The 19,725-nt window shown below is 36.8% G+C and overlaps 1 protein-coding gene across 7 annotated transcripts in view; it reads right to left on the reverse strand.

Moving 5' to 3' along the window:
- STAG1 (STAG1 cohesin complex component) overlaps window positions 1-19,725 on the reverse strand; it is a 552,131-nt gene that overhangs the window by 274,035 nt on the left and 258,371 nt on the right. For all 7 annotated transcript variants that reach the window (XM_023735988.1, XM_023735987.1, XM_023735981.1 and 4 more), the window contains one exon: window positions 15,538-15,634. In XM_023735988.1, the coding sequence (XP_023591756.1) occupies window positions 15,538-15,634 (97 nt within the window). The remainder of the gene's footprint in view (window positions 1-15,537; window positions 15,635-19,725) is intronic.

Raw genomic sequence — 19,725 nt, forward strand, 5'->3', positions numbered from 1 at the left:
CTTCTTACCAGAATTCAAGTTCTGCACTCCATTCTTCTACTGCTCCATCAGGGATTCTCTGTTGTTTTCCCTGTCAGGACAGTCATTGGTGGTAGCCAGGCACCATCTAGTTCTTCCGGTCTCAGGCTGATGAAGTCTCTGGTTTAAGTGGCCCTTTCTGTTTCTTGGGCTAATACTTTCCTTGTGAACACAAGGTTTTAAAGAGCAGCTTGAAAAAACAAAGTAAAGTATTAGAATGGAATGTGCAAACACCTGCGTCAGAACACCAAAACGGAAGCACGTGCTTGGCATTTCTCAAATTGAAAGAACTAAAGAAAAAATTAAAGCTTCGAGTGACAATATTCAAGGATGCTATGGGCAAAATATTCATGCACGAAGCATTAAAAAAGGTGGAAGGCATACTGGGGTGGGGCTAAGATGGCGAAGTAGACACTTCCTGTGGTCCCTCTTACAACAAAGACCCGAAAAAACAAGTGAATCAATTGTATATAGCAATCTAGGAGTCCTGAACATCAAAGGCAAAGTTGAAGAATTGGACTAAGCAGCAGGAAGAGAGACAGTTTAGAAGCAGCGAGGAGTTGCCAGACCTGACACAGCGTGGGCCGGTGCCCTTCAGGCTGGATCAGCTCACGTAAGCGGTGAGGCAAACATGGTGCTCAGGAGGCATTTTCCACACTGGTAGAGACCAAGCTGCAGAGAGTCTGTCCAGGCACCCAGAATTAGTAAAAAGCAGCACTCAATCGGCAAAAGATAAGTTCTTGTGTCTGGCCTATCACGTGGATCAAAAATGACCCTCTTTGGGAAAAACCTCTCTTCCATTTACCTTCTCCCTCCCTGCTCTGCATCAGGTCGCTGCTGGTTCAGCAACTGAGCAGTGCTCTGGACAGGAAGTAGGACTCGTCATGTGCCCTGAGCCATTCTCAAGGCCTTGGAAAGGGAATAAATTAACGAACAGGGAAAAAATAATACACCGGCTCCCAAAAGCAAGGAACTCAGGGTAGGCACAGTTCCTTTGCTTAGGCACAGGCTTAAGGGGTCAATGGACCTTCAATGCCTTTCACTGCTGCATAGACCGGTGTGGGCTCATTTAAACAGTGAAGGCCCTCATTACCACAGTACAACAGGGTATATACCTGAATTCTAACTTCAACTGTTTCAGCTATATGGTAAAGCGGCAGCTTTGTGACATTTGACACTGCTCTGCCCATTAAGCAGGCACCTCACCTACCCACAACAGGGGCCTGAGGACAGGTGGCTCCATCCACGCCACACAGCCACCTGCGACACTAGCCCAAGAATAAGTGGTGCCCCCCTAGCCCTTACAGTAAAAAGTACTGGGTGCTCATACTCCGGCTGCAAAACCCATCCACCTATGTGGTATAGGGAACAGGGATACACTTTCCTCCCAGACACTCAGGGGTAGCCGTTAGCCCCTGCCTTGCTCAGCAGGTGACCCCCTACTTCAGCCAGATACCTGTGCCTACATTAAATACTGATGCCTGTCTAGGAATGTAGATGAGAGCCTGCACCACACAATTGGTGACTGACTACCTGGACATCTGAGCTGAATTCATACAAGAAAAGTAAACAGACTCATAGGCTTACTTACCAAGTAATAGCTCTAACCACCTGGTTACAGGATGTTAGAGCTTCAAAGGTGCCAATAATCAAACTAGCACACAGGAGCAGCCTATTTGGGCATATCAAAACAAAACAAAATAAGAAGCAATGACACAGTAAGCAAATAGAAAATAAATAAATATAAAAACTTATTGATGGCTCAGAGACAACAGTCAATATCAAATCGCATAAAGATGAAGAGAACTTCTTGAAATTACCAGAGATAGAATACAAAAGTTTAATCTAGAGAACTCTTCAAGAGACCAGGAAAGAGTTCAGGCAAAAGAGTTCAGGCAAAAGACAGAACAATCCAAGGAACACACAGACAAAGCAACAGACGATCTTAAGAAGGTTATTCAAGAGCATAATGACAAATTTAACAGGCTGCAAGAATCCACAGAGAGACAACAATCAGAAATCCAGAAAATTAAGAAAAAATTTTCAGAATTAGACAACTCAACAGAGAGTCTAAGAAGCAGAACTCATGCAATGGAAGTCAGAATTAGTGAGATTGAAGATAAAGCACTTGATACCATCTTATTTGAGGAAAAATCAGATAAGAGAATTTAAAAAAATGAACAAACCCCAAAAACGATGTGGGACTCTACCAACAGGAATAACCTACAAGTGACTGGAGTACCAGAATAGAGGGGGATAACAGAAAATACAGAGAAAATTGTTCAAGATTTGTTGGCAGAAAACTTCTCTGATAATGTGAAAGCTATCCAAGAAGCTCATCGAACCCCACACAGGGTACATACCAAAAGAAAGTCACCAAGACATGGTATAATAAAACCTCCCGAAACCAAAGATAAAGACAGAATTTTAAGAGCGGCTAGGGATAAACGAAAACTTACTACAAAGAACAGTCAATAAGATTAAGCTCAGATTACTCAGCAGAAACCATGCAGACAAGAAGGGGATGCGATGACATATAGAAAGCCTTCAAAGAAAAAAATTGCCAGCTAAGAATTATATATCCAGAAGAACTCTCTCAAATATGATGGTGAAAGTACAGCATTGCCTGATAAATAGAAGTTCAGGCAATTTCCAAAATTCAAACCAAAAATTACAAGAAATACTACAGGAGTCCTCCAGTTAGAAAATCAATAACATCAGACAGTAACCCAAAACAAGAACACAGGATAGCTATCAGATATCAAACCAGATAGGGAAATCGAAAAAATAAATCAAAGCTAAAATACTTAAAGTAGGAAAACAGAGATCTCAATATGTAAAAGATGACAACATTAAAAACAAAATACAGGTACTAAAATATGTAGTCATAGATTTTTCATATGGAGAGGAAGTCAAGGCAATATAAAGAAATAAAAGACATTTTTAGACTTAGAAAAATAGGGGTAAATATTAAGCTAACCACAAAGGAAACTAACAACCATACACAAAAAAAAAGAAAAAAAAAAAAAAAACAAGAAAAATATAAAGACCCAGCAAATATAAAATAAACAACATTGAGAAAGAGGAAAAGAAAGTACATAAAGAAAAACAAATCAGCACAGGCACAGAAAATTAAGTGGAACAAAGAAACTGTCAACAACACACACAAGAAAAACATCAAAATGACAGCACTAAACCCATACCTATCAATAATTATGCTGAATGTAAATGGACTCAATGCACCAATAAAGAGACAGAGTGGCAGAATGCAAAAAAGAAAACACGATCTGTCTATACGCTTCCTACAAGAGATGTAACTTAGACTTAAAGACACAAACTAAAACTCAAAGGATGGAAAAAAATACATTAAGCAAACAACGCTCAAAAAAGAGCATGAGTGGCAACATTAATCTCTGAAAAAACATGTTAAAGTAAAATCCACCACAAAGGATGAGGAAGGACACTATATAATGATTAAAAGGTCAGTATACCAGGACATAACCATAATAAATATCTACACACCCAACAACAGGGCTCCAAAATACATAAACTTCAAAGGCATTTAAAAGAGAGATAGACAGCTCCACGATACTAGTAGGAGACTTTAACACACAACTTTTGGTGAAGGACAGAACATCCAGAAAGAAGCTCAATAAACACATGGAAGATTTAAATGCCACAATCAATAAACTTGATTGTATAGACATATACCGAACACTCCACTCAATGGCAGCCAAGTACACTTTCTTTTTCAACGCACACAGAACATACTGCAGAAGGGAGTACACATTAGGCCATAAAGTAAGCCTTAACAGAATCCAAAGCATCAAAACGTTACAAAGTATCCATTCTGACCATAAAGCCATAAAAGTAGAAATCATTAACAAAAAAACGAAAAAAAAATCAAACGGATGGAAACTGAACACCTTGCTCAAAAACTACTGGGTTACAGAAGAGATTAAAGATGGAATAAAGAAATTCAGAGAATCAAACGAGAATGAAAACACATACTACCAGAACCTTTGGGACACAGCAAAAGCAGTGCTCAGAGGTCAGTTTATAATAATAAATGCACACATCTAAAAGGAAGAAATAGCCAAAATTAAAACATTAACCCTACAACTAGAACAAGTAGAAGGAGAGCAGCAAAACAAGCCCTCAGGAGCCAAAACAAAGGAAATAGTAAGAATAAGAGCAGAATTAAATGAAATAGAAAATAGAAAAACAACTTAAAGAGTTAACAAGACCAAAAGTTGGTTCTCTGAAAAGATCAACGAAATTATTGGCCAAACTGACAAAAGAAAAACAGGAAAGGATGCAAATAACCCACATAAGAAATGAGATGGGTGATATCACAACAGACCCAACTGAAATTAAAAGAATCATAACAGAATACTATGAAAAATTGTACTCTAACAAATTTGAAAACCTAGAGGAAATGGACAAATGTTTTGAAACTCACTACCTACCTAAACTAGCACAAACAGAGGTAGAACAACTAAATAAACCTATAACAAAGGAAGAGATTGAAAAGATAATTTAAAAACTCCCAACAAAAAAAAGCCTTGGCCATGACAGTTTCACTGGAGAATTCTACCAAACTTTTAGAGAAGAGTTAACACTACTACTCCTAAAGGTATTTCAGAGCATAGAAAAGGATGGAATACTCCCAAACTCATTCTATGAAGCCAGCATAACCCTGATAGCAAAACAAGGTAAAGACACCATGAAAAAAGAAAATTACACACCAATATCCCTCATGAATATGAACACAAAACTCCACAACAAAGTTCTAGCCAATAGAATTCAGCAACATATCAAAACAGTAATTCACCATGATCAAGTCAGATTTATATCAGGTATGCAGTAATGGTTCAACATTAGAAAAACATTCAGTATAATCCATCACATAAATAAAACAAAAGACAAGCACATGATCTTATCAGTCGATGCAGAAAAGGCATTTGACAAAGTCCAACACCCATTCACGATAAAAAGTCTCAACGAAGTAGTAATAGAAGGGAAATTCCTCAAGATAATTAAGGGCATTTATACAAAGCCAACAGCCAACATCATCCTAAATGGAGAGACTTTGATAGCATTCCCCTTGAGAACGGGAACCAGACGAGGATGCCCTTTATCACCACTCTTTATCAACACTGTGCTGGAGGTCCTAGCCAGAGCAGTTAGGCTAGAAAAAGAAATAAAGCGCATCCAAATTGGTAATGAAGGAGTCAAAGTATCTCTATTTGCAAATGGTATGATCTTATACAAAGAATCCAAAATAAAACTACAGGAACTAACAGAAGATTTCAGCGAAGTATCAGGTTACCAGATTTAAACATACAAAAATCAGTTGCATTTCTCTACACCAACAAAGAGAACTTCAAACAGGAAATCACCAAATCAATACCGTTTACAAGAGCACCCAAGAAGATAAAATACTTAGGAATAAATCTAACCAGAGACATAAAAGACCCATATAATGAAAACTACAAGGCACTATTGCAAGAAAACAAAAGAGACCTGCATAAGTGGAAAAACAGATCTTGCTCATGAATAGAAAGAATCAACATTGTGAAAATGTCTATTGTATCCAAAGTAATCTATAGATACAATGCAATCCTGATCCAAATTTCAATGGCATTTTCTAATGACATGGAGAAACAAATCACTAACTGTAAAGGGAAAGGGAAGAGACCCCGGATAAGTAAAGCATTACTGAAGAGGAACCAAGTGGAAGGCCTCATACTACCTGATTTTAGAACTCATTATTCCACCGCTATAGTTAAAGCAGCCTGGTACTGGTACAACAACAGATACATAGACCAATGGAACAGAATTGACAGTCCAGACATAAATTCATTCACCTATGAGCAGCTGGTATTTGACAAAGGCCCAAAGTCCATTAATTGGGGAAAAGACAGTCTCCTTAACAAATGATGCTGGCATAACTGGATATACATCTGCAAAAAACTGAAACAAGACTCATACCTCACACTATGCAGAAAATTTAACTCAAAATGGATCAAGGACCTAAATATAAAATCTAAAACAATAAAGATAATGGAAGAAAAAACAGGGACGACACCAGGAGCCTTAATAGATGGCATAAACAGAATACAAACCATTACTAACAAAGCACAAACACCTGAAGAGAAACTAGATGACTGGGAGCTCCTAAAAATCAAACACTTATCCTCATCAAAAGACTTCAGCAAAAGAGTAAAAAGATAACCTACAGACTGGGAAAAAAGTTTTGGCTACAACAAATCCGATCAGCGTCTAATCTCTAAAATCTACAAGATACTGCAAAACCTCAATAACAAAAAGACAAATAATCCAGTTAAAAATGGGCAAAGGATATGAACAGGAACTTTGCCAAGAAAGATATTCAGGTGGCTAGCAGACATATGAGGAAATGCTCACGATCCTTAGCTGCTAGAGAAAGGCAAATCAAAACTACAATGAGATACCACCTCACCCCAACAAGGCTAGCATTAATACAAAAAACACAAAATAATAAATGTTGGAGAGGTTATGGAGAGACTGGAACACTTATACATTGTTGGTGGGAATGTAAAAAGGTACAACCACTTTGGACTTCGATTTGGCGCTTCCTTAAAAAGCTAGAAATAGAAGTACCATAGGATCCAGCTATCCTGCTCCTTGGAATAAATCCTAGAGAGATAACAGCCATCATACAAGTAGATATATGCACACCCATGTTCACTGCAGCACTGTTCATGATAGCAAAAAGATGGAAACAACCTAGTTGCCCATCAACGGATGAATGGATAAACAAATTATGGTATATTCACACAATGCAATACTACGCCACAGTAAAGATGATGAATCCGTGAAACATAACATGGAGAAATCTGGAAGGCATTATGCTGAGTGAATTTAGTCAGTCGTAAAAGGAGAAATATGGTATAAGACCACTATTCTGAGAATTCAAGAAAAGGTTTAAACACAAAAGAAAACATTATTTGATGGTTACGTGTGTGGGGAAGAAGGAAGAGGGTATTCACTAGCTAGATAGTAGACAAGAATTATCTTAGATGAAGGGAAAGACAACACATACTACAAGGAAAGTCAGCACAACTGCACTAAACCGAAAGCTAAGAAGTTTCCTGAATACAACTGAACGCTTCGAGGCACAGAGCAGCAGGGGCGGCTGTCTGGGGACCATGGTTTCAGGGGACATGTAGGTCAACTGGCATAACAAGGTTTATTAAGAAAATGTTCTGCATCCCACTTTGGTGAGTGGCGTCTGGGGTCTTAAAAGCTAGCAAGTGGCCATCTAAGATGCATCAATTGGTCCCTTATCACCTGGAGTAAAGGAGAATGAAGAATTGCCAAAGACGCAAGGAAAATGTTAGCCCAAGAGACAGAAAAGTCCACATAAACTAGAGACTCCATCAGCCTGAGACCAGAATAACTAGATGGTTCCCAACTACAACCAGTGACCACCCTGATGGGGAACACTACAGTCTCTGGTAGAGCAGGAGAAAAGTGCGGTGCAGAACTCAAATTCTAGTAAAAATACCAGATTTAATGGTTTGATTGAGACTGGAGGAACCCCAGAAGGCATGGCCCCTGGACTCTCTGTTAGCCCAAAACTAAAACCATTCCTGGGGATAACTCTTCAGACAAAGATTAGACTGGACTATGGGACATAAAATGGTACTCATGAAGAGTGCGCTCCTTAGCTCAAGTAGATACATAAGACAAAATGGGCAGCTCCTGTTAAGAGGGGAGATGAGAAGGAAGAGAGGGTCAGGAGCTGGTTGAATGGACACGGGAAATACAGGGTAGAAAGGAGGAGTGTACTGTCACAGTACAGGAAGAGCAACTGGGTCACATAACAATGTATGTATAAATTTTTGTATGAGAGACTAACTTGAATTGTAAATTTTCACTTAAAGCACAATAAAAAAAAGGTGGAAGGAATACACAGAATCACTATACCAAAAAGAACTGGTTGATGTTCAACCATTTCGCTTGTCTATGCCAAGAAATTTGGAAGACAAGCTACCTGGCCAATTGACTGGAAGAGATCCATATCTGTACCCATTCCAAAGAAAGGTGACCCAAGAGAATGCAGAAATTATCGAACAATATCATTAATATCACATGCCAATAAAATTTTGCTGAAGATAATTTAGCCAATTACTACTGCAGATAACTGGAACTTAATGAAGCTCCTTGGGGAACTCTGGAAGCCAGAGCAAGACATGCAGTTCAAAATTATCCCACCTCAGGGACAAAGTAATTGAGGTATTTATAAACTAACTCCCAGTCGCTCGTTGGTTGAGGTCACGGTGCTCAAACTATGTACTGACGTGCCCTGGGAATCTGAAGCAAACTCAAACAGGCACTGTGGGACATATTAAATTTTTAAAGAAAAACAACATTTTTGATATATGTCAGGAACTACTAGCATGAGATTAATTCACAGTCCACATTAGATCATACTATATTCCTTTTGATGATGTCATATCTTTGAGAAGCTGAGTTTTTACAAGTACTGACAGAAAACCAACGTGGAAAAGGAAATGAGGATATTCCACAATTTCAGAAGTTGTACTGTGTCTAACAGGCACATACATCCATTAGTAAATAATTTTGATTATTTAAGAATGGAATAAAATTGTTATTTTTATTTATGCATATCATTTTTTCATATAGTTACTAAGTTATCTGGACACAAATAAATTATTTGGACCTAGCTACTTCCTAAACAAAACCATCAGGTATTTCTCTTGGCCTAGGAAAATTACTAAGATATTACTAAAAAAAATTACTAAGATATTCTGGGTTGACTGCTACTGGATGAGGTTATTTCTCTGGCAATCCTGACTTCTAGAGAGCCCTCAGGCATACTGCTGATAGGCAATAGAGCTCCAAAATAAAGCCATTATTGTTATAACTAACTGAGAAAGAAGGTTATTTCTAACCATCAGTTCTCAAGTTTGATAAAACCAAAACCAAACCTGTTGCCACAGAGTTCATGGCAAGCACACCCTATAGTACTATGTTAACTAACCACCACCTTTCTGACAGTTTGTCATACTGTGGAGGCTTTTGTGTTGCTGTGATAATGGAAGCTATGTCACTGGTATTTCAAATACCAGCGGGGTCACCCATGGTGGAGAGGTTTTAGCAGACCTTTCAGACAAAGACAGACTAGAAGAAAGGCTTGGTGATCTACTTCCAAAAATTATCCAATGAAAACCTTGTGAATCACAATAGAACACTGTCCAATTTGCTTCTTTGGACATTTCATCAAGAGAGATCAATTGCTGGAGGAGGATATGATGTTTGGTGAAGTAGAGGGCCATTGCAGGCAAGGTATACCATCGGTAAGATGGACTGTCACAATAGCAACAACAATGGACTCAAACATTCCAGTGACAGGGAGGATGATGCAAGACTGGGCAATGTTTTGTTCTCTTGTACATAAGGCTGCCATCAATGGGGGATGACTCAATGGCATCTATCTACCTATTATCTATCTGTCTGTCTAAACTGAAAACAAGCACACTTGCCAAAAAAAACTACTGATACCCCCTTACATTTATTTCTGAAATCTGTTATGTATTGGTTTAAGCATATACATACACACATATATATGTATGTATGTATGTATGTATGTATGTATATGTATATGTATACATATATATGCCTGTATCGATATAGTGAGGAGCCCTGGTGGTGCATCATTTAAGCACTCAGCTTCTAACTGAAAGGCTGGCAGTTCTAAACCACCCAGCAGCACCATGGGAAAAAGACCTGGTGATCTGCTTCCATAAAAGATTACAGCCAAGAAAACCCTATGGGGCAGTTCTAGTCTGTCAGGGTCACTGTAAGTCAAAAATCAGCTCGACGGCACCTAACAACATCATCAATATAGTATATTTAACAATGGTAATACTATGAATAAATGGATAACATATCTTTGTCATGGATATTAACATGAATATAACCTATAATTCTGTGTTGTCTTATAAACACTTATGAAGTTACACAACTTTAGAATGTAATTCTAAGTCAACAGTGTTTAAATCAATGTTTACTTTGCCATATTTCCTACATCACTGATACTTACTAACTTAGGGTCCAGGCAGTAAACAATTCACTCCAGATGGTGCAAATGAAGACACGTGGACAGAGGTAAGAAAACAACTACAGATGGCTAAATGTCATGGATTGAATTGTGTCCCCCAAAAATATGTGTCAACTTTGTTAGGCCATGATTCGCCAGTATTGTGTGGCTGTCCTCCATTTTGTGATTGTAATTTTCCTATGTGTTGTAAATCCTAATCTCTGCCTGTGGTTAATGAGGCAAGATCAGACTATGTTAAAGACGATTAGGGTGGGATTATAACACCCTTACTAAGCTCACATTCCTGATCCAATGTAAAGGGAGTTTCCTTGGGGTGTTGCCTGCACCACCTTTATTTTAGAAGAGATAAAGGAAAGGGGAAGCTAGCAGAGTGTGGTGACCTCATACCACCAAGAAATCAGCACGAGAAGCAGAGTGCATCCTTTGGAGTTGGGGTTCCTGTGCGGAGAAGCTTCTATGGAAAACTGATTACAAGGATCTTCCTCCAGAGCTGACAGAGAAAGCCTTTCCCGAGGCTGACATCCTGAATTTGGACTTCTAGCCTACTAAACTGAGAAAATAAATTTCTCTTTGTTAAAGACATCCACTTTTGGTATTTCTGTTATAGCAGCACTAGATAACTAAGACACTAATGTACCTTGAGATAGCTAAAGTAGGAAACCATTACTACCTTCTAAGGCTAAAGATGAAGATCAAAGACTACTGCCTTCAATATGGATTCCACCTCAACGTAAAGAAAACAAAAATCCTCGCAACATCACTGGACCAAAAAGCAACATCATTATAAATGGAGAAAATATTGAAGTTGTCAAAGATTTCCTTTTACTTGGATCTGCAATCAACGTCCACAGAAGCAGTGGTCATTTGCATCGGGCAAATCTGCTGCAAAAGATCTCTTTAAAGTGCTGAAAAGATGTCACTTTGAGGACTAAGCTGCACCTGACTCATGTCATATGATATTTTCAATCGCCTCATATGTATGGGAAAGCTGGACAACGAATAAGGAAGACCAAAGAAAAACTGATTTATTTGAATTATAGTGTTGGCAAAGAATATTGAATATACCATGGACTGCCAAAAGAACAAACAAATCCACCTTGAATGCTCCTTAGAAGCGAGGATGGCGAAACTTCATCTCACATACTTTGGACACGTTATCAGGTGGAAAAAGTTCCTGGAGAATGACATCATGCTTGGCATAGTAGAGGGTGAACAAAAAAGACGAAGACCCTCAACAAGATGGACTGACACAGTGGCTGCAAAAATAGGCTCAAGCATAATGATGATTGAGAGGATGGTGCAGGATTGGGTAGCGTTTTGTTCTGTTGTACATGGGGTCTCTGTGAGTCAGAATCGACTGGACAGCACCTAACAACAACAAGGCTAGAGGGCCACAAGGGGAAAATAGTGTAATTAGGGCCCCAGAGGTTCCTGGTTCAAACCCACTCAGCTGTTCCGTGGGAGAAAGACCTGGCAATCTGCTTTTGTAAAGATTACAACCTAGAAAACCCTATAGGGTGGCTATGAGTCGGAATCAACTCTATGGTATCCAATAACAACAAAGCCCAGACTATTCATTCATGACAAGATGTTCCAATTTGTCATGCAGTTCCTTGGTAGGAGTGTCCCCTCTAGCCAAGAACTAGAAAAAAAGGTTTGCGGCTTTTTCCACCCTTCTGTGGCTCAACTGTCTCTTTAAGCCAACCCTTTAACATCCTTTTGTCTTTGGTTCCTATGTAGCTTTGGGAAAAAATAGTCTGATACAATCTAGATTTTTGGAAATTAATTTGCAGCACAAGGAATCCTTACAAAATTCATCTAATCTCAATACATAATAGAGAGACTGGCCTTTGTAATGTGAAAAAATTTCCCCCCAATTTGTCCTTTGTCTTTCCCTATAATGTGTATGCCATACAAAAGATGTTTCTTGTTCTTTCAGATGTAGTTAAATTTATCAGTCTTTTATAATGTACAGATTTTGTGTAAGAGTTAATAAAAAGGTCTTTCTCATTCCAAGGTTATAAAGAAATTCTTCCCTATTTACTTTTAGTGCTTTTATTCTTTCTTTTTACTTGTTCTTATATGCTATTCATTATTTTTCTGTTTAAACTGTTGATTTTCCCTCCATTTTCTTGATTTTGTTTATTTTTTTGAGTATGTTAAACATTAACATAGTTCCAATAAGTATCACCCCCCTCACAATTCAACTTCCTTCCCCTTTCCCACATACTCTATAGGTAAGAAATCTCATTATTTTCTGGTTTCTCCTTCCTTTTGGTCAAATGAGAAAATACATGTGTACATTCCATTATTTCTTTCTTTCTTTCTTTCTTGTTAAAAGCAAAAAGAAAGTTTTATTCGGCATATATTCAAAAAGGCAAAAGTGGGAAATGGACAACCATGCTGCCAGAGCCATGTCTGCCCGAGTCCAAGGAAATATCACAGAATAGACAAAAATGGGAAAATGGACAAACATGCTGCCACAGCCATGTCTGCCCGAGTACAAAGAATATTACAGAAGAGGCAAGAATGGGAAAACGGACAAGCATGCTGCCACAGCCATGTCTGCCTGAGTCCAAAGACCAGTTACAGAGCCATCAGTATATATTAATTAACATTATAAATGGGAAAAACATTGAAAGCTTCACCTTCTCAGATTGGCTAGAAACTGTGATCCTACATTTTGAATGGTCTTTCTTAACAATCATTGGTACAGGTTTCAGTAACAGTCAGGAGGGTCTTCACTGGTCCAACAAATTTCTGCTCACTAAATGCTAACAGAAAAAGAGCAGAGTATTTTGTGTTCTGTTTGATTGGCTTTATGCGAAAGTTTCCCTAAAAGATATTTTCCAAGATTATCTTAGCTATTGTCTTTATACCTCAGGGCCCAGCTAATGTGTCCTTGTGAGCCCAGCTCCGATATTTCTTCTTCTTTCTTACCAGAAAAAGTTGCATACTATAGATACTCTTTTGTACTTTGCATTTTGCCCTTAAAAATGTATCCCAAAATTTTGTTTCTTGCTTTGGAGGTTCAGGGTTGTGGTTTCATGGGACATCCCAGGTAACTGGCCTAATATAATTTTTAGTCATTCTGTTCTAGATCATTTCGTAGTGCCTGGGGTCTTAAAAGCTTGCAAGCAGCCTGCAAGGTACAACAATTGGTCTCTATTTGCCTTCAGTAGCAGAGGAAGAGGACTCAGGAACAGGAGGAGGAAATGGAATATGTGTCTTAATTGCTTCTGTGAACAACTGCCTCCTTTGCCATGGGACCAGAAGAACTGGATGGTGCCTGGCTACCATTACTAAACATTTTGATCCTGATCACAATGGAGTAAAGTATGCAACAGAATTCCAAATTCTCAAGTAATCCAGCCTTTCTGGAGCCACAGAGGCTGGATGAACTTCTAAAACTGTTGCCCTGAGATAATCTTTAATTTAAAACAAAAAAGTCCCTGTAAGTTTTCTTTAAACCAAACAATAGTATAGTTTAACTAAACTATTAAAGAATGTTTGCCTTGAACATCATACTCTTTTGAAGAACTATCTATATGGGATTAAATGTACAACAGCAACTTGAAAGATCAGATAGGAAACTTTGGGGGTAGTGAGTTCATGTTAATGGAGAACAATAATTTACAACAGGAGGGCGAGAATGGTTTACAACTGAAGAATGTAATCAATGTCACTGAATTGTAAATATTAAAACTGTTGAATTGGTGTATGTTTCGCTGTGTATACTTTCAATGACAACAAAAAACGCCCTGCATCAGTTCAGAGATATTAATCATTCTTTTTACAGTGTCAAAAAACCTAATTGTGCAGCTATACCATAGTTGAGTCAATCACTGTCCTATATATGAGCATTTAAATTGTTTCCAGTATTTTGCAATTATAAATAATGTTGCAAATGAATAACACTGTGCATTTATTTTTGTATTACTAGAGATAACTCTTCAAGGCAAAATCTCAGAAGTAGGATGGCTTGGTCAAAAGATAATTAGAGTTTTAACAGTTTGCAGTCCAACCAACAATGTAATAGTGTCTTTTTCCTATCAGCCTCTATAAAAGAGTATTGACAGAATTTTTCATTTTCGCCAATCTGATAGGTAAAAAAAATGGTATCCTGGTGTAGTTTCAGTTTGAAAGTTTGTTCTTGTAAGTGAAGATGAACATCCTTTCATATGTTTCAAAATCTGTTTACTAAAGTTTTGTATACACTTAGATCTATTTCAGGACTTCTATTTATTAAATTCCACTGATATGAAAAACATTTTTCTGTTTTTGTTAATCACATTGAGAAAGTATGAACCTATGTTTCTTTTATTAAAATCTTTTCAAGTCAATATTGTCAAATTCCCTGACGTTAAACATGGCATTCTCTATGAAAATGGTCAATAGAAAGATGAGCAAGGGATATGAACAGAGAATTCAGAGAGAGAGAAACAGAACTAGCTCTCAAATTTCACTCATAAGAGAAATACAAATGAAAATCCCACTGATATGTAATTTTTAACTCATTCATAAGACAAATCTAAAAATTTGATTAAAATGTTTTGTTTAAAAAGCTGAGAAGGAATGGGCATTCTCATAAATTACTGATGGGACTATAGTTAGTTTTGTTACTCTTGTCATGGCACCGAGAACTTCACTGAACTCTTGGTATACAATTCTTTCTTCCTCACGATAAAGCCTCATTTAAAAAATTACACAGACTCTTATCACTGTCTTGATAATCTTTGTACACTCTGGCACAGTGTGAACATAAATAAGCAAGCTTTCATAAATCATTTTGATCACTTAATTTAATCTGTTAAGATTCATCTATTCTTAAAAATATACATATATATATGTATGAACAGTACCTAATGATATTATAAAAATAAAATTTCACTTTAAATTAACAAATTATCTTATGGATTTAAACCGACTGTAAACTTCAGACATGTAATTCTGATACTCAAGTTGCTTTAAACAAATTATTTGAGCTTCAAGTACTTCATCTATAAAATGAGGGCAAAAATACAGGAAAGGATACAAAATAATGAATATTAGCAACTAGTGTCACTCCTAACATGGAGTGTAGGTAAATATGAATAAATATAAAAGCTTATGCTCTCAAAAATCCATTTAGAAATTCTTTGAGATGGGTTTCAGGTTTCATTTATAATTTCAAAAAATACAGAAATGTTAATTTTATAAAGAACAAAACTGAAGCCGAACAAAAATAGAATATCCTTAAGTAATTTACTTAACAATCATTATCTCTATCAGAAAAAGATTAGCATATAATTCTAGGATGAATTATATATGCCTAATGATAGGTGAAGTACAGTTACACTGCTGGATTGACAGGCTAAACCTACATCATTTATCCCAACGTTCTGTACCTCGACATCCTGAACACTGGATAAAAAAGTTGATTAAATCCAGAAGTGCGATGTCCCTGTCTTGTTTATATGACTCAATCCAGTCATCCACCACGGACTGTAGAAAAAAAATATAAAAATGAAAACTTCAAAAAAATGTGATATTATAGCAAACTGTCAAAAAAGTTTATGTGGCCTTTTTTGCGTATCTACCTGAACAAGAAAACTACTTACCTGTAATTATTTCCTGATAGCCAAATAAAAGTAGAGATTCTCTCACTTTTAAAGGCCAATAAAAGGTAGGTTATTAGGTCTCAAGGATTTGTTCACAGCAGAGCACCATACAAACCTGACCTTACTAATCCCAAAAAGTGTAAGAAGCAATTGTATTATTAAGCAACTACAGATATAAACATTCAAACCATATCTTACAAATAACACAAAAAATTACACTAATTTTACTTTTACATAGATATAAATTATCTTTAAAAAAGTATCAGAAAATCTGTTCTACTAGAAGTATATAAAAAGAATGCACACCACATATACCAAATGCAATTTTTTCTTGAATGCAAGGATGGCTCATTTTTAAGGAAATCAAATGATTCAAGATATCAACAAAGTAAGCAAGAAAATTAAAATAATAATATGATAACATCTCATAAAGGCATATGATAAAATTCTGCAGCCAATCCTAGTAAGAAACTTCTAGGGAAACTAGAGCTAGATAAAATCTACTCAAACAAGACATGAATAAAGACTAATAACATATTTATTGTTGAAATGCTTAAAACACTTCAACTAAACAAGAAACAAGGCAGGGATGCTCCTCTATAATTATTCAATATAGTCTGCAAATCTTTAGTTAATGTGATTGAAACAACAAACCAAAAAAACCCCAGAAAACTCTTTTCTGCAAAGAGGCCTGTTGGCACAATGGTAAGTGCTTGGCTGATAACTGAAAGGTCAGTGATTCGAACCCACCCAGCAGCACCAAAGGAGAAAGGACTTGATGATCTGCTTCCTTAAAGATTACAGCCTAGGAAACCGTATGGGGCAGTCCTACAGGGTCACTATGAGTCGAACTGACTCGATGACACACAACAACAACTTCTCCTGCAGAGAGTAAGAAAATCTCACAGTGTCTACGAAAGTGATTCAAATTATTAATAATAGGAAAATTTGGTAGGATACCTGACAAAAGATGTATGTACAAAATAACTTTTCTTAATTCTGGTGATAATGAAGAAAAATAAATGGATGAGTAGCCTGTTCACAACTATAATTACCTACAAATAAATTCAAGAATGGTATAAACATTAATGAAGAAAATTATAAAAACTTATTATAGAATACAGAAAAATGACCTAAATAAGTTTCATGCTCTGAATAAAAACAGGCTTAGTATCATATGCAATAAAGTCTCTGCGATTTGTTATACAAATTTAATGTAATTCTAGTTAGCATTCCAATGGGCAGGATTGTTCAGAGTTTTCTTGGGCAACAGCAGCAAGGGGCAGCCAGGCGAAACATAAAAATAATTTTAAAGTTAAAAAAAAAATTTTATTTGTGTACTGAGGTAGAATTTATATACAGTAAAATGCAAAAATCTTAAGTTCACACGTTGATGAATTTTTACAAATACATATGCCTGTGTAACCACAACCAAGATGAAGATATAAAACATTTCCATCACTGAAACAGGTTTCCTCACAGTCAGTACCCACCCCAAGCCCACAGCGTAACTAACATTCAGACATTTATCACCATAAATTAGTTTGACATATTTATACAATATATATAAATGGTATCATTCAGTGTATTCTTTTTGTGTCTGATTTCTTTCACTCAAAGTTGTATCAGTGAGATTCATCGACGTTGTTGAGTGTATCAATAGTCCTTTTTTGTACTCCTGGGTAGCATTTCATTGTATGACTATACCACAATTTATTAAATATTCTACTACTGATGGACATGCGTGTTGTTTCTAGCTTAATGCTATCAAAAATATAATCGTTATGAAAATCACTACACACCTTTTGATGAACATGAACATTCTTTTCTGTTGTCTATATATCCAGTAGCAGACTTGTTAAGACACAGGATAGATGCATTTGAGGTTTAGTAGACACTGTCAAACATTTTTCCAAGACAGGTATAGTAAATTATACTTCTACCAGCAATATATGAGATTTCCAGGTACTCCACATCTCACCAACACTAAGTATTGTCAGTTCTTTTAATTTAACCCATTCTGACTGGGCATATCCTCTTTTTTAATGACCTCTTCTGTGAAGAGAAACTACTTTTTCCTTCTCGCAAATGAAAGAGAGGGTCTCTTGTTAACTGCTGATATGTGTAACACTCTGTCTCATCACATTAGTGTCTAGGTGGTTTTATGAATAGAAAATTAGAAGATCATGGTGGTAGGAATGGGTAAAAAAACAAAGGAAAGAGACCAGCATGGTATCTGTTCAAGGTTCAGCTCTGTGTGAGGTCCTGTGGACTGGGAATGGTGTGATAACTAGGAGTAGACAGAAAAGGTCAAGGGTAACTTTAACACTCAGGGCCTGAGTAGAAATGCTGTTATCCAGGTAACAAACTGTGGCACAAAGCTAAGGAAGAAGTCTTTTCTCTGCTTCTACATGGGGCCCAGCATTGTGAAGGTAGTCTAAAGATGAGGATAAACACCTATTTAAATTCCAAAGTGACAGTATCAATTTACACTCTCATTGGTAATAATGAAGAGCCCAAAACATTGACTGAAGACTAGTAGGCAGGAACTTGCATTATAAGTGTTAAAATTTACTACAAAGGTATTAAAAACAAAACAGCTTGAAAATAATGTAGGAATAGACAAGTAAGAGAACAGAGTCCAGAAACAGATCCAGGTATATACAAAGCTTAAGTTATGACAGCCCTGGTGGCGCAGTGGGGTTAAGAGCTCGGCTGCTAATCAAAAGGTCAGCAGTTCGAATTCACTGGCGCTCCTTGGAAACCCTATAGGGCAGGTCTACTCTGTCCTATAGGGTCACTATGAGTCAGAATCGACTCGATGGCAATGGGTTTAAGTTATCACAAAGGAGATACTTCAATTTTAGAAAGAAAAGGATGATTTATTTAATAAATGATAGCGATATAATTGGTTACCCATTTAGAAGTAAACAGAGTTAAACTTTTAAAAAGATATCAGAGAGCTGTGGAGGCAAAGGAATCTAAAGAGCTATACTTCAGAGAGGGATGAGCCTTTCTAGGGTTGGCAGAGACTGATGGTTGCTAGAGGCATTGCCAAGTTTGAGCATAAGTGAGTGGATGATGTAGCCTATTATACTACAGAGGAGCTTGGCTGGGGTAAGGATACATACAGAGAAAATCACATACAGCACATTATAATCAATTGTTGAATATCCTTAGTAAAGAGAAAAATTTTAAAGCAGCTGGAGAGTGAATAAGGGAAGGCATAGGATAAAAACAATGGTATATTTCTTGTCAAAAACAATGCAAGCCTGTGGATAATGGAATGACCTGTCAATGGAAAAAAAAAAAAAAAACCTGTCAATTCAGAATTTTTTATCCAGTAAAAATATCTTTCAAATAAAGACAAAATAAATACTAAAAACAAAACAAAAACCTGAGATAATGTGTCAGTAGCAGAACACATTAATGGAAAACATTAAAGGAAATTTGTTGACTGAAAGAAAACTGTACTAGATGGAAATATGGAATTACAGAAAGTAAGAATACCAACAATACTAAGTAAAGGGAGCACTTCAAAAAAAAAAAAAGGCAGTCTAGCTGGAAAAACAATACTTGAAAATAAGAATTCACTGGGTAGGCTTAGCAGCAGGATGAATGCAACAGAAAAAGGTCAGTGAATCTAAAATAGGTCAATATAATTTACCTAAGCTGAGACAGAAAGAGAAAAAGAATAAAAATTTTAAAAACTAGGGTGTGGAAGACCTATGTAAAAAACGAACCTGTATAAAAGATGTTCAATTGTTTCCAGAAGGGGAAGAATTAATGTGGCAGAAGATTACTGGACAGCATAATAGTTAATTTTCAAAAACTAAGGAAAGTATTAGTCCACAGATCAAAGAAGCTCAATGTCATGGTTTGAATTATGTCCCCAAAAAATGTGTGTATCAGTTTGGCTGGGCCATGATTCCTGGTACTGTGTGATTTTCCTATATGTTGTAAATCCTTCCTCTA

The sequence above is a fragment of the Trichechus manatus genome, unplaced genomic scaffold, assembly GCF_000243295.1.
Source record: "Trichechus manatus latirostris isolate Lorelei unplaced genomic scaffold, TriManLat1.0 scaffold00084, whole genome shotgun sequence".
In the NCBI taxonomy this organism is placed as follows: domain Eukaryota; kingdom Metazoa; phylum Chordata; class Mammalia; order Sirenia; family Trichechidae; genus Trichechus; species Trichechus manatus.